At 51.7% G+C, this 15824-nt stretch overlaps 1 protein-coding gene across 2 annotated transcripts in view; it reads left to right on the forward strand.

The window, feature by feature from the left end:
• Nucleotides 1–1818: 1818 nt before the first annotated feature.
• ADCY3 (adenylate cyclase 3) overlaps nucleotides 1819–15824 on the forward strand; it is a 90294-nt gene continuing 76288 nt past the window's right edge. Inside the window, exons 1-2 of one of the 2 annotated variants that reach the window (XM_067007998.1) lie at nucleotides 1819–2351; nucleotides 2818–3668. In XM_067007998.1, the coding sequence (XP_066864099.1) occupies nucleotides 2994–3668 (675 nt within the window). In that variant the 5' untranslated portion in view covers nucleotides 1819–2351; nucleotides 2818–2993. The remainder of the gene's footprint in view (nucleotides 2352–2817; nucleotides 3669–15824) is intronic. The other variant, XM_059079171.2, reaches the window with a different exon arrangement.

The following is a 15824-nucleotide window of genomic DNA, read 5'->3' on the forward strand; positions in this document are numbered from 1 at the left end:
TGGTCCTGACAGGCCCTGCTTCAGGTCACCTGTGCTCAACTGAGGGTCTGTCTTTGTGGACGTGGTGCCCCAGCAGAGCTGGCAAGCATCCTGAGGGCAGGGGTGGGGTGTTTTCTCTGGTCTTTCCTGATGCCTGGCCCGGCTGGGCATCCTGTGTGCTCCCAGCACAGGTCTGCTGAACAGGTGCCCACGGCCAAGAGAGGAGGACTGTGGAAGGGCAGGGAGTGGAGCAGTGAGTTCAGCAGTCAGGGCAGGAGGGGCAGGAGATCGGGGTTTTTACCAGGGTTATCTCTGTGTGGAACCCTCTTTCTTCACGGGATGCGTGTGGGGGAGGGGCTGGGGCATAGGTGGTGGCAGAAGGCCCAGCAGAAAACCCACAGGGCCCAGGAGCTGGGCATGGCCTTGCTGAGTGGGGAGCCCCCCAGAACCCCAAGGGTTGGCATGTGTGCCAGGAAAAGGGGAGGGACTCACAGAAGACACAATGTGGGTGTTGCTGGTGCCCAAGCAGGCCCAGACAGTAGTTATCAGCTTTTTTTCCCCTTTATTAACACATGTCCCTTTGTTAAACATAAAAATCATGCCTCCTCTAACACTGTATAACAATTCAAAATAAATGTTTGGATTCCAAACAAACCGAAACAATGGGGAGAAATGCTGCTTTACTGAAATCACCCTCCTCCTAAATCTGATGTTATATTCCTCACCTTTGAAAGCAAAGCCCCAACAAGTTTGGGCTGAGGCTGGCAACTTTTCTAAATTAGTATGAGGGTCGGGCAGAAACAGCTGTGATAGGATCAATTCGCTGATGAATCTATTCCCTGAGGTTTGTGAGTTGACACCTGAGGTTCTGGAAAGGGCCCTCATGGATGATCTCAAGAGGTCCAGGAGGCATCTTCAACCAGGGCCTGGATGGCTGAATTTCTCTCTTCTCTTACCTACATCTTCTCCTCTCCCCAGGGAGCCCACCCTCTGATGCTGCTGGCTGTCCTCAGCAGTTCTTTCCCCCCACATTCTTACTTTTGCTCCAAAACAACCTATCTCCCTCCTCTCCCTTTATCTAAATTCCTAAAGCCCGTGGTTGATCTTGGCAAGATATTCTGTCAAATCCAAGGAACGTAATTTATACTACGGTGTAAGAGACTGAACGACTTAACCATTCAAAGGCGCATTTGAGTTTTTAACAGTTTGTAAATTCAAAAACGCCTCAAACAGGTGGAATGTGCACATGAGATCTTTTTGAAGCAGGGTCTCTCCCAATTACACGTGCCTCCTTGGCCACTCCTACCCCCTTCCTTCAAGAACCGGGCTCAGCTGAGGGCCCTTCTGCGGAAAGCTGCCAGGGTGGGCGGGGACACAGGCCCGGCGCACCGGCGGGGGGAGCCTTGCCCAAACCTCAGCCCCCGCCTCTCCGAGCCCGGAAGGAAGCTGCGGCAGAGGAGGGGGTGCCCGGGATGCCCCTAGCGCGCCTCACCTGCGGGAGGGCACGTCCCGGGCTTTTATCTTCTGAGACTGGCCTGCGGGGGGGAAGGCGCTGATTAGCCCATCCTTCCTGCCACCGCCCACCCCGAGCTTCCACGCAGCCGTCGCCGCCAGCTCGCCGCCCGGTGTCGGAGCGTGGGGCCGCTAGGGCCCCTGCAACTCGCCCCCGCGCTCCTCCGCACGCTTCTCCTCCTTCCCCCCGCCGGGTCAGGTCTGGAGCCGGGCGCCTCACCCCCGCACCCCACCCCCCTACTCCGGACGCGCTCGCCGAGAGGGCGGCGACTGCGGGGAGGGAGGGGCGCCGCCCGCCTCCCGGGGCCTGGAGCGCTCGTGGCCCCGGAGCCGCCAGCGCCGCGCGGGGACTCACTGTGCAGCGCGCAGCGCCCCGACTCGGCTGGCTCCGCTCGGCGCGCGGGCGGGCCAGAGGATGCTGGCGGGCTTCCCCGGCTTCGGCCCTCGCTCCCGCCGCGGAGGACCCCGGGTGCGCCCCTAGCCGCGCCGTCGCGACCACTGCGGAGCCAGAGGGAGGGGCCGGCCGCGCACGCCGGCCCCGCGAGCCGCAGCCCTAGGGGCGGGCGCCCCCGAATTTTCCAGCCTCCGTCGCCGCCGCCTCCTCCTCCTTTCTCCTGCGGCCGGGCGCCTGTGGATGCTGAGGGGCAGCCCTGCGCCTCTCCCGGCCGGATTCCCGGCCTGACGGCGGGTGAGTCGCGACCCGGCCGGGGACCGTGGCTCTGGTGGGGCGGCGCGGCTCCGCGGGGAGCAGCCCCCGGGCGCGCTGAGCCCTCCTGGCCCTTCCCGCTGTACGCGTGACTCGGCCTCGCAGCCCGCGAGGGGACCGGCCCGGACCACGCGGCTCCCGAGTTCCCGCACAGGTAAACGGACAGGGCCAGCCTTCCGGAGGGCAAACAGTGCCCCGAGGTGGGGAGCTCGAGTGGCCAAGGGGCTGGGTGGGAAAGGAAGTAAACAGAGGAAGATTCGGGAAACCCCAGGATGGCTCTGGTTTCTTTCTAGCATGTTTTAGCTAGACCTTCTAAGGCTTGGGCCTGGAGGAGATTTACGTGAGGAAGTCAGGGACTGAGAGAGACGAGATGACCAAGGGTGCGACGGATGGAGAGGTGGCCAGGCCGGTCCATAGGCAGAGACAGGAGACGGGGTGTTTGGGCGGACAGGACTAAGTGTGTGTGGTCGGGTGGCGGCCTGAGCATGGGGGTGGCGGGAGAACGGCCCTGGTTCTGGGGCCTCTTGGAGCAAGGATTCTTTGAGGGCGGCTGGTGTGGGTCGTGGAGAAAGCACAGTTAGGAAGGAAGAGGGGCTTCTACTCAGTGATGTCCTTTTAAGTTACAGATGGTCAGCGCTGCCTGTGCTGGGGAAGCCAGCTCTGTGTTCCTGCCCAAGGGGGCCGTCCGTCAGCCTGCCCCAGGTCCCCGAGAGCCCTGGTAGGTGGCCCATTCCAGAGTCCTTCCTCTGTTCCTCGTCCGCTTCTCCAGAGCCAGTAGAAGCAGACACCAGCCAGGATGCCGAGGACCCAGGGCTTCTCCGATCCTGAGTACTCGGCCGAGTACTCCGCCGAGTACTCCGTCAGCCTGCCCTCTGACCCTGACCGCGGGGTGGGCCGGACCCATGAGATCTCTGTCCGGAACTCGGGATCCTGCCTGTGCCTGCCTCGCTTCATGCGGCTGACCTTCGTGCCGGAGTCCTTGGAGAACCTGTACCAGACCTACTTCAAAAGGCAGCGCCACGAGACGCTGCTGGTGCTGGTGGTCTTCGCGGCCCTCTTCGACTGCTACGTGGTGGTCATGTGCGCAGTGGTCTTCTCCAGTGACAAGCTGGCTCCCCTTGCTGTGGCCGGGGTCGGGCTGGTGTTGGACATCATCCTCTTTGTGCTCTGCAAACAGGGGCTGCTGCCCAACCGGGTCACCCGGAAAGTGGTGCCCTACCTGCTGTGGCTGCTGATAACAGCCCAGGTCTTCTCCTACCTGGGCCTGAACTTCTCCCGCGCCCATGCGGCCAGCGACACGGTGGGCTGGCAGGCCTTCTTTGTCTTCTCCTTTTTCATCACGCTGCCCCTCAGCCTCAGCCCCATCGTCATCATCTCTGTGGTCTCCTGCGTCGTGCACACGCTCGTCTTGGGGGTCACCGTGGCCCAGCAGCAGCGGGACGGGCTGAAGGGGATGCAGTTGCTGAGAGAGGTGAGTCCCGCCTTTTGTTCCACCCAGCGGCTTCTCTTCCCAGCAACTCTCAGCTGAGGTGGTGCCCGTTTTGGAGGTGGGGGTTGGCATTGTTTTCTTTGCCCTTGAGTTAGAATGTTGGGGGTGAGGGGTCGTGGTCTGGGTCTCTCATCTGCCTGTGCAGGAAGGACCAGCTCTCCCTCAACCCCTGGCTTTGCAATAGGGCTTGTCTGTGGTTGGCCTTAGGGGTTGGAGGATTTCTGGCTTGTCTGTGGTTGGCTACTCTGTCACCTGTGCCCAGCCCGCGTGGGTGGCAGGAGGGCCCGCCTGGGCCTGGTCTTGAGCGAGGCAGCCTTGTCTTTGTCGTTGAAGGCCTCTTGTGGGGAAAGAGGGCACCCTTGGCTTCTGGTCTCTAGCTTGTCATTGACTGGTTTCGGCAGGAGGCTGAGTGAGTGGACTCAGTGCCTCCCTGTCAAATGGGCGCGGAGTTGGCCTGCCTAAAGTGGTTGTTATCAAGATCAAAGGTTGTGGGTAACTTCAAATAAGGAGACGTGAAGGACTGTGTGATTATCGTAAATCCCACTTCTGCTGGGAGCTCAGGGTGCCCGAGCAGTCAGATGATGTAGGGAGTGGTGGTCTCCCCACAGAAGGCACGTCACGGGGATGCAAACGGGGTCAGGGTCGCCGGCCACAGTTGAGGGGGTGTCTGCTGGTTCCAGAGGGTGCCTTCCTGTGGAAGGGGCGAAATTTTGGCCTCAGCTTAACTAATAGATAGTCTTGTGCTCCCACTGGGTGCCAAGACCCTGAATAGGTTCTGAGAGGCTACAGAGATCAGGAGATGTGATTCCTGGCCTTCTGCACTTATTATCTGGTAACCTGTCTGGGGGCGGGGGCTCCACAGGGCTTAGAGTCAAATGAATTCCGCAGTTGTGCGTCCTACCCACTACCTGCTTATTTTATATATGAGCCCAGAGATGGAGCGTGACCTCTCTAAGGCCACACAGCTAGTTGTGGCAGTCGGCGGCTGGAATATCCATTTCTAGATTCCCATTTCAGGGCTCTTGCTACTACGTCACACTGCTACCGCCATCTTGGCCAAAGCCATTAGCCTCCTGGGACTGGAGGCTGAGTGTCCAGGGCGTAGCAGTGCCGTTGGTGGTGATGCAAGAACCCCGTGGGGCCATCCCATTGCCTCCCACTTAGTTAGATTAAACCACAGGTTTTTCCTCTGTTTTAACTTTTTCCTAGTTCTTGGACCACTCTTCTTCCTGTTTTCCCGTTCTGGCTCACACAGTGTCCTCTCTCACAGAAGCTTCGTGTCTTGATGCTGCAGGGGCCCAGCCCTGGGCTGGTGCAGGCACACCGAAAGGTCCCTTTTTCTCCCAGTGCCCTGCGCGTAAAGGGTGACAGCCTGCCGTTCCCCTCATGACTTCCAGGTTGTTGAACTTCAGGTTGTGCCGCAGCCAGCTGAGGGCCCTGCCGGAAGCTGTCTGGGCAAGAATGGCGAGAGGCATTCCTATCAGGAATCGGTGACAAGCACAGCTTGGGGGCAGATAGGTGGGCCTGGCAGCCTCTGGGGCCTGGGATCAAACTCTGAACCCTTTCCTTTTACTGAACAGTCACTTCTAGCCCTTTCCTCTCTGCCAGGGTCCCTGGACCACATGAGTTTCCTGTATGCTTCACTGCCCATGAAGGGAGCAAATCAGAAATTCTCCCTACTGGAGCCCAAGAGGCTGAACCCTTGATTGCTGGTGTCCTTTGGGCGCTGCTAAGAAACAAAAACTCCAAAAGATTAGGAAACAGAAAAAAAAGATAGAAAAATAAGTAAATCAAGAATAGCAATATTAGCATCCCAGGAGAGCATGACCTTGACATGGAGGCGGTGCCTTGGATGCAGCTTTGGGACTAGATGGGGAGGGAGAAGTGACTCCCAAGGTCCATTTGGGAGCCCGAGATAGAATGCAGGAGGCCCCAGCTTTCAGTGGGCTGTGTTCCAGAAGTTTCTGAGTCACTTGTTTGGGACTAATGTAACTTTATATATATATATATATATTTTTTTTTTTTTTAAATAATTAAAAAATATTTATTTATTTAGGCTGCACCAGGTCTTAGTTGCAGCATGCGGTATCTTTAGTTGCAGCATGCATGTGGGATTTAGTTCCCCCACCAGGGATCAAACTTGGGCCCCCTGCATTGGGAGTGCGGAGTCTTACCCACTGGACCACCAGGGAAGTCCCATCATGTGACTTTTTAAAAGTTGCCTGGGTTCCCAGGCCTACCCACCAAAGTCTTAAGTCACAGTGTCCCTGCGTTTGGTCTCTCAGAATACGGTGGAACTCTGAGCTCCCTGTGGCCCCGTGTTGCCATGGAGAGAGCACCTAGACACCTCCTCCCCCGGCCGTGGAATGAAGCTCACTCACCTGCCTGTGGCTCCCCTGGTCCCCTGTTACCTCCCAGCATGGGGCACCATCAGGGATAGGAGTGGGCAGGGGCTGGAGGACAGGGATGTGAGAACCGGCAACCAGACCCCCTCTCCCCCCACAATCAGAGTAACACCAGCCCCCGGCACCTCCTTGATTTGCTTTCTTCTTCCCATAGACTCCCTTTTTCTTTCTCTTCTCCCGTCACCTGTTGGCTCCAGCCAGGGACCCCCTTCTGGGTTGGTGGGGGGATGAACCCCGTTTCACAGTTAGAAGCAGACACTGGATTTCTGGAGGTTTGTGAGTGCTGCTGCCGCCGGCAGCACCGAAGGAACCTTTCCAATGCCCAAGTCTTCTTCTTCTGCACCCTTCATCCCCTCAAACCCACATTTGGCTCTGTGGGAGAAAGACAGAAGGACACAGGGGCCTCAGGGTAGCCTGAAGTGTCAGAGACAAGCCACACAGCCTGCCCTGCCTGGGTTCTTCTCTTGGGAGGCAGGCAGGTCAGGGTTCCCACTGAAGAGCAGGTGGAATCCGGGGCTGTGGGATGGGGAGATGCTGGGGCTTCGTTTATCAGTGAATGGGTGGCTCTAACTGAGCAACAGGTATGGGCCTCACAGCCTGTGGGGTCTGGGACTGAAGGGCATCAGATAATGTCGTCGGTGGCTGTGGTGGAGGAGAGCGCGGCATGGGGTTGGAGGGAGAGAGGAGCAAGCTGCAGCCGGCAGTCCTTTCCCACATCCCTCCCCTTGCCTGGCTCCTGGCCCAGCTTGCCTTTTACTCACCCCGAGCTGCCCAAGGGGTGAGCTGATGAAGCAGGAGGGGGTCGAGGGCAGGACCAGGCAGCTGCTGAAGGGGGAGATGGGAGTGGGGAGAAAAATGCAGCCGAGGTCGGGAACGTTCCTGTGGCCCGTGGCTGCTCCCAAGACCCTCACATGTGCCCACAGACACCTGTTAGCTTCTGACAGGGTCCTTAAAGGAATGAGACTGTGGCGAGTTAGGAGCGAGGAACCCCTGAAAAATATTTTATAGCTTTATTTCACAGCAGAAAGGCTATTTAGGGGCAAAACTCTCTCCTGGAGTTCCTAGCCTGTTAAGACCTTTATTCACAGGTGAGAACATGATGGAGCAGTGGATGTGTGATTCCTTTCACACCTGCAAATCACAGAGCAAATCATTTGCCCAGTGAAGGAACATTCGGCTCCGGGGGGCTTCAGCGGGGAGGGTGTGAGGAAGCTGATGCTTCAGATGCCCTGTCTGTAGGCTGGAGCTAAAGTTCATACACATCGTCTCAATTAATCCTGGGTGTTACTGGCTCCATTGTACAGATGAGGAAACTGAGACTCAGGAGGATGAGAGAAGACAGAGGGGCTGGGTAACTGGGGAGGGATCACTGGTGAGTGAGATGGTGGGTGCGAGGGCCAGGGGGCTTCCCTGAAAGCCTCTTTTTCTCTGGAAGCTGGCATCTGGGCCTCCTTCCTGCATCTCTAGCTGCCCCCAGATGCCTTTGCTATAAGCAGTGTTGAAAAACAGTGCCAAGAGGTGGGAGGACCTAAAATATCATAGGAAGCACCCCTCTGTTTCCCCCTGGGAATTGGTTGCAAGGGCAGGGAGAAGCCTGTGACAGAATGTTCCTGTTGGGAACGTGGCCAGGAGTGCATGAGAAGTGAGTGGGGGAAGCTGGAACAGGAGCTGGGCGGGGAGGCAGCAGCCTGGGGCTCTGAGCAGCTGAGGCGTATGTGCAGGACACAGGCTGGGAGGGGCCAGAGCCAACCCAGTTCTTGGTCCTTTGGCCCTGGGCTCTGCCCCTGTCCCACAGATGGCTCATCCTCTACAAAAAGCGTGCAGACGGGTATCATATAGGGACCAGAATAATAAGGAAATGCACAGAAGGGGACCAGGAGGCCATTGAATCCAGCTGCACGTGGGGGGAGAATAGTCAGTTATTGAACAAGTAAACAACTTTGCAGAAAGTTCCCCCCTCAGTGCTTCCCCTGGTCTCACTTCTCTGGGGTCTCTTCTGATCCTTTTCTGTGTGCAAACAGAGTGTTTGCAGTCTGGCATCATCGTGCAAATGCATTTTAGGTCCCACCTTTCACCCACATGATTTCACTGACATTTTGCCATGCACATTGGAGTCCTCATGTTTATTATTTTCAATCAACACTTTGTCATCAGCTGGGTTTTTCTGGAGAGGGCCGTGTCAGTGGGGCCAGGTCCAGGCAGCAGTCTCCATGCCAAGGTCTGGTGAAATCTCCAAGAGGCAGAATTGCTAGGACTCCAGGTTATTCTGCAGTTTCTTCATCAACGTGCAGTGAATGCCAGTACGGTGCTCCAACCCCGAATAAACCTTCAGCCAACCCCCAGCTGTCCCCTCATGAACATATGCACTCGTGATGATCTACTTTACCGCGGGTACAGTCCTGACTGACACTCAGACGTGTGAGCTCAGAGAGAACCCCTTGGTGGAAACCCAGCGAACATGGGGATGGACAAGGTCCTCAGTTTACTGAACTCTTGCTGTATTTCAGTCAAGTATTTTCCAGCAAGAGGTAGAAAGTAATTTCTTTTTACAGATGGGGAGACTGAAATGTGTGATGAGTGAAATGGCTTGTCCGGAGCCACATAGCTAGAAGGTAGAGGAGCAGGGTTCAAATCTAGGTCAGTGGGATTCCAGAGTTCCTTCTCTTCTGCAGTCATAAAAGATCTTCCGTAAGAGTCTGTTGAGATGCAGTTCCAACAGGATTGGGTCTTTAGTTTCTCCACCCACAACCATCAGAAGGAACAACATGGGGGTTGAGGAGGTGTTTCTAGGGGCAGAAGTATTGCCGCTGATCAAGGAGCAGGGCTGACTGGGGGTTCAGTGTTGCAGCCGACATTCCTCATACACCTTTAGGAGGCATTGTTACATTACAGGACATTGTAGTAACCAATATCTGTAATCATGACGCCCACTTCAAGAGAATATTAAATTACAGTCGGTATAAAGTGGGGTCTAATACTGCACTCTAAAAACATTTTTGTCAGAAATGGATAAGAACACATTTGGACAAATAAGGATTACATTTTGGCTCTCTAGGAAGTTCACTAATGTGGGTTGGCCCGTTTCTCAGTGGCATTACTGCACGTGTATTCTTTCATTTACCCTGTTTGAGTTATCCATGGTTATGTAACACATAACCTCAAAATTTAAAACAATAACAACTGTTATTGGCTTAAGACAATAACAGTTTATCTCATGATTCTCTGGGTTGACTGTGCTCAGTTGGATGCTGCTCTGCCTCACACGGCACTGGCCGAGGTCACTCACTTGGCTGCCTGGACTATTTCATTCACTGCCAGCATTCAGCTGACAGCTTTGTTGGCAAGCTCTAAGAAGGCCTTACTCACATGTCTAAAGCCATCGAGCTCCTCCAGGGACCCCTCCAAGTGGTTAGCTTGGGCTTCCTCACAGCATGGCGGTGTCTGGGAGACAGTGGCAGCTATCAGAGGTTTTAAAGGCTGGACCCATCACTATTGGTCAAAGCACATCACAGGGGTAACCCAGGTGCAAGATAAGGGGAAATTGATTCTACCCCTTGACATGAGGGTGATATGTACATACAGGGAAGGAAGGAGTGGAGGGCAGCCGTCTTCTGAGGCTATTTACTAAACCAGGTAGCACATGGTGGATGTTGGGGAGAAGAGATGAAGAGAGCCATGAGTCTGGGTGGGGTACCATAGGATGCTTCAGAAGCGAGAAATGTGGTCCACTGTATAGTCGGCTGTATAGTCAGCCCTCTGTATCTGTGAATGTGAAACCTACAGATATGGAGGGCCTACTGTCCTCGTACTGTGCCATTTTATATATGCCATTGTTATCCATGGAGGCCCCTAGAACCAGTCTTCTGCAGATACTGAGAGATGACTGTATATAACTTTTTGAAGGTATTGGTTCTCCATGAGAGCCAATACATCATTTCTAAGATTCTTCAGAAAGTTAGAAACTGCATTGCACATGAAAAGATGATGGCTCGTGGTTCAGCTGCATGGGCTTTGCCTTACCTTGCCCTCAGAAGTAGAATTTTTCTCTTAACTTTTCCAACATGCATACCCTCTCTGTCCAGGGCACTGCACTAGGTTACGGGGAGGCACACCTGCCTCTAGTCGCGACCCCAGCACCAGTGCCGGCCCTTTCTCTGCACACGTTTCTGGCTCTGACGTTTGTATTCCTTTCCCAGGAGGTGGGAATTTGCCTGGGTGCATCCTTCAGAAACATTGTCAAATTTGTCTGCCTAGCAGGTTGTTGTTTGCCTCAAGGAGAGTAAGGCCAATAGTACAGGCCCTCTGCAGCCCCTTGCAGTGCCTTGGTCCTCACTGTCTCTCTGTAAATGTTTGTTGAATAAATACATTCCTGCTTTGCTTTTATCTTTACTTCCTTCCTCATCAACTCTGGTTGACAGTTTGATAAATTTTTGGTTAGATCCAGGCTAGGGAAATGTTCTGGTGTTAACCTAAGTGATTTGAGAATGATGTTTTTAAAGCAAGACTTATATAACTCTTCAAGAGTGCTAATCAGTACTCCTTTGCCACTTATTAATAAAGTTTTTCTTGTCTAGGGAAAAAGCAGCAAAAAAGAGCACGGTTCTTAGGAGCCCAGAAAATGAGTCATTGATATCCTGTTGGCCTAGTTCTAATCTTGCCCTTCGGCAAAAATGATTTGCGTAAGATCATGTAGAAGAATGGCTGAGCAGAGTTGGAGCTCTCACCATCCCACCTTCCTGCTAGTTCCTCCAGTCTAAAGAGAAACTTTATTCCCTGCATCACATACCAAACATTGTTCTAGATAGAGTGTACAAAGAATGAGTAAAACTCATCCCCTGCCATCAGGGAGCTCCCAGGTTGTGGTGTAAGTCCTGTTAGTGAAAGAGAGCCTGCCTAAGTAAACAGAGGAAGGTTTCCTAAGAGCTCACTGTTGAGTTGGGTTTTGGAGGATGATTAGGAATTTACCAGGTAGAGCAGAGAGAACAGGGCTTTCCGGTCAGAGTCATAGGAGATTCTAACTTGCTTTGGACTGGTGAGAATACTATGTAACAGGAGCATGAGTGGGTGGCAGGAACTAGTGAGACAAAGTATAGAGAAGCTAAGTAGCAGAAGGGCTAAGGAATTTGGGCTTTATTCCTCTATGATGGAGCTCCCTTGAAGGAGTTCAAGCAGGGGACAGATAAGGTCTGATTTGCATTTAATGGAATCTTTCTGGTGAACTTGAGTAAGGCTGAGACTGTTTAGGAGGCTGTTGAAGTAGTCCAGGCATGACACCATGAAGGCCACCCACCAAGATGGAAGCAGAGGATGGATGAGTTCAGGTAGAGGTGCCTGTGGGATATCCAAGTGGAACTATCAGATTATTCAGTGGATAATTATAGAACACCTTATGTATACCAGGCCCTGTGCTCAAGATCTGGAGCTTAGAAGAGAGGTCTTGAGTTCTAGATTTGAGAATCATCAGCATTTAAGTGGCACCCAAAACCATAGGGAGGATGAGGGGTTGCCCAAGGAGAGTGTGTAGAATCAAAAAGGAAGAGGGCTTAGGACCCAACACTAGGGAGCAGCCTGGTGGGGGGCGGTCCCCAGCATGGAACATCCATGCTCCACCCGGCCTCTGCTTCCTGCCTGGGACGTGTTTGTCCCAGGTGGCCTGTGATTGGTGGGCGGTCCTTCCGGGAGCAGGAGGCAGCCCCTGTCTGATGGTGTTTACACCTTTGGTTCTTCTTCGTTGGGGAAGCTTAAGACAAGCCAAGGTGAGGTGGAGCCAGGGTGTCAGGTGGGGTGTCACTGTGCCTGGTGAACAAGGGCATGGGAGTGTTCGTTTGTCACCTTGTGTGGGAAGGGTGGCTATGTATATAGAGGCACTTTATAAACTACAAAGCACCATGTGAATGCTAGTTATTTATTTCTTTATTGCACTTAATCTTGGCAAACCATCTCTGATCTTTGATCTATGAATGAATCAGACCAACTTTATTCATTGTCGTTTTTCTCATCTCTCTTCTGGCTCTTTTTCTCTCATTGTGAAAGGGTTATTTTAAAGAATGTTTTTAATTATAAAATGCCATCTAATGTTGCAGAAACTTTGGAAGCAAGAGAAATTTATTATAATCCTATAATAACCAATTTTTCTGTGTGTTCCTTTCTAGTCCTTCCTTTCTAGAAATTCTTACAAAGCTGTACATTACTCCTGCTTTTCTTAGTTAGCTTTACAGCACAGACTTTTTTCTATTTTAAATTAGTGTTCGCAATCATCATTTTTAATGGCTGCATAATATGATGTTGGCTAAATGTACCATAACTAACTGTTCCTCTTCTGTAGGGCATTTGGTTACTCTTAATTTATTAATTTTATGTGTTTATCATCTATATTTCATTTACTTATTATTATTTGTATGTCATACCAGCAGGCCCATTGCCTCTCTCCTGTCCCCTCCTGGTGATTTTATATCTGATGCTCCTTCCTTCCTCTGATCACGTTTTCAGCTGGTTCTCCCAGCAAAATTCCTCTTTGCGGTTCTGAAGAAATTTGCTTCGATTAGTAATGAAACCTTGTCTTCCCCTTTCCTGTTCCTCTCTTCAAGAGCACTTTCTTTGTTGTAAACAGAAAAGAAAATGACACGTTTCAGAAGAAATCCCACCCCACGCTTTTACCCCCATTCAAAACCCCGGCGTAAGCAGCCTGGATTTGGACCCTTGCGAGATTTCCGTGGTTGTGGGTCGTGTTCTGTGTCATTTTAGGACTGGTCCCCATGAAGTGTAACTTGGGGCCAGCTGAGTCAGAGCCGGCAGCGTCAGGCTGGGCCGCCACCTTTCCAGGCCAGAGTTGCCTCTAGGTGGGCTCCTCGGCGGCCCCTGCAAGGCTGAGTTTTTCACCCAAGGGGACCGGGCCCTGGGGAATTGATCCCCCTGGGTCTCCTTCTTAAGAGACTGACCCATAAGCCCAAGGCTTAGTCACCGAACTGCGGGTGGTAGGTGGCCCTTCCCACCCTCCCAGGAAGGGGAATACTCTATCTGTTATTTGGCACAAATTTACTGCAAATTCCTAAGAAACCAAATCAGTAATTTCCTGGAGGGGAATCCGAGCAAAGGGCATTGCCTGGGGCTGGGGGGGCGGTCATCTTCCCAGGCTGGGCCTGGGAGCCGCCCCCGGCCGCCCCCCGGGCTCGTTTCCCAGCACTGGGCGACGCTGTCAGCTAGACACAGCTTCCCCCAGATTGCCAGAAAAGTGCCACGATGTCTCACTCGTCAGCACTCTGTTTTCTGAACTCCTACGCATGATTACAGTTTATCTTTCATTGTGCAGTGTTAAGCACTCTGGAAGACACATTAATCCCCCCTTCCCTAAATTGGGGTTGTAGTTGTTAATATTACATTGCCCATCTCTGGGGACAGATCTGGGACATTGCCTCTTTATGTCAGTAAAGGGCCCAATGTAGGTGGTTAGTTTAAGGAGCACGTCCTGTCCCTTCAGTGTCCTGTCTCAGACCAACTGACCTCTACATTTACAACGAATCAAGGAGCCTCGGAAGCCTGACCCGTGGGTGGGCTTTCTGCTTCGGGAATCTGAGAGCCCTGGCTTCATTGTCATTGACTTGGTTTACTTCCTGGCTCCCCCCACTTACCAGCTGGGAGATCCTGTGTACATTATTCAATCTAAGTCTAGTTTCTGCTCTGTGAAGTGGCCTAATGACACCTCCTTCTCTGGGTTAGTGTAGGGATGAAACACACACTAGCGATGAAAACATGTCCTTTTGGTTGGTGCAGGGCCGGATACACAGCTGGCACTAGAAAAATGCTTGTTGCTTTGGCTGTCACTGTCGTTAGTATCACTGGCTCTGATGGAGAGGAATTTTTAAAAAGCTGGGGCCAACCCCAAGGGAGGGAAGAGCAGCTCCATGCTCTGGATGTCTGGAGGGCACCTGGATTGGGTCATCAGACACGCATCACCCCATTATTTATTTATTTATTTATTTATTTATTTATTTTTTGCTGGGCCACCATTTTTCTTGTTGTCTTAGAAATGAGACACATACTTTTCAGATGAAGTTCCCTATGAGGACAAAGAATTCTGTACTTTTGACGCAGGGTTGTTGGTTTGCATCACGGCCGTGGCTCTTCACTTAATATCTTTTTTCTTTATTCCTTCTTTTTGGAGGAATCGGTTAAGATTAGTAGCAGGAGACATAGAGAATGGACTTGAGGACACAGGGACGGAGAAGGGTAAGCTGGGACGAAGTGAGAGAGTGGCATGGACATATATACACTACCAAATGTAAAATCGATAGCTAGTGGGAAGCGACCGCATAGCACAGGGAGATCAGCTCAGTGCTTTGTGACCACCTAGAGGGATGGGATAGGGAGGGTGGGAGGGAGATGCAAGAGGGAGGGGATATGGGGATATATGTATACATAAAGCTGATTCACTTTGTTACACAGCAGAAACTAACGCAACATTGTAAAGCAATTATACTCCAATAAAGATGTTTAGAAAAAAAATTTAGTGGCAGGTGGGGGAGACAGTGAAGGAAGTCTCTGGAATGATTTGGACTGGAGTAGTGTCAAACCTTTTCTTCCATTAGGTTGAATGCTTGAGCTGTGTGGAGCTTGTTTCCTTTATTGCGAATAAAGGGGACACGGGGCTGTGGGGTGTCCCCGTTGCTCCTGGGTGGCCTCATTTTGTTCGTTTTCACGCACACCTCATGACACTTATCACTGGATTTAGCGGTAGAAAAGACCATGGAGCTCACAGTTCAATTTACCGGGATGATAAAGTGCCCAGGATCAGAGAGTGAAGATGCAGTGTGGCTGGTGTCAAGTCCAAGCCTTCTAGGTCCAAATGCAGTGCAAGTCCTCTAATCTGATGAGATTGAGACAGGTGGTTGGTCAGTTAATGCAAAAAGTTAAATTATTGTGATAGTGGTCACAGAGCTGTGTGTCAGAACACACAATTATACACCAAAGAGAGTGAATTTTACTGTATGTGAAAAAAAGGGAGTAAAAACAAAGCTAGATGGTGGTAAGCACCGGTGGTCATTGGATGACCTTTTGACACATTGTGTGTGTAAGAGCCATGATGCCTTAGACACTGTGGGGAGAGGGGGGGTTTGGATGGGGCACAAAAGAACATTCTGAGGTGAAGGAAGCGTTCCCTATGGTGATTGTGGATGTAGTCACACAGCTGTGTGAATTTGTCAACACTCATCAAAATATACATTTTATTATTTACTATTATTATTATTAGGCCGTGCCACGTGGCTCGGGGGATCTCAGTTCCCCAGCCAGGGATTGAACCCTGGCCCCCTGCGGTGAAAGTGAAGAGTCCTAACCACTGGACCGCCAGGAAATTACCAAAATACACATTTTACGTGGGTGCTTTTTATTGTCTGCAAACTATAACTCAACAAAGTAGATTTTTAAAAGTCAGTAGAATCCAGCAATCACAAAAAATTGCACATAGATATATACATTTTTATGCATTTAAAATAGCTTATTTCAATTGAAAACATTTAGCTGCTCATCTTTTGTGGAAAGGAAAAATCTTTCCTTTGCATCTGGATGCTCTTGTTGGTGTTCCTTGTGGCCTTTTGTAGCTAAGATGTGTCCTCTGTAATTTCTAGTTTTCTTAAAGTGGAGGGAGGATTAAAAGTCACTTGGAAATAATCTAGGTACAGAATCCTAGATTTTTATGACTTTTTTTTTTTTGCTAAATTTTTGCTGTTGTCTTGCC

This window comes from Kogia breviceps, chromosome 11 (assembly GCF_026419965.1).
Source record: "Kogia breviceps isolate mKogBre1 chromosome 11, mKogBre1 haplotype 1, whole genome shotgun sequence".
NCBI lineage: Eukaryota > Metazoa > Chordata > Mammalia > Artiodactyla > Physeteridae > Kogia > Kogia breviceps.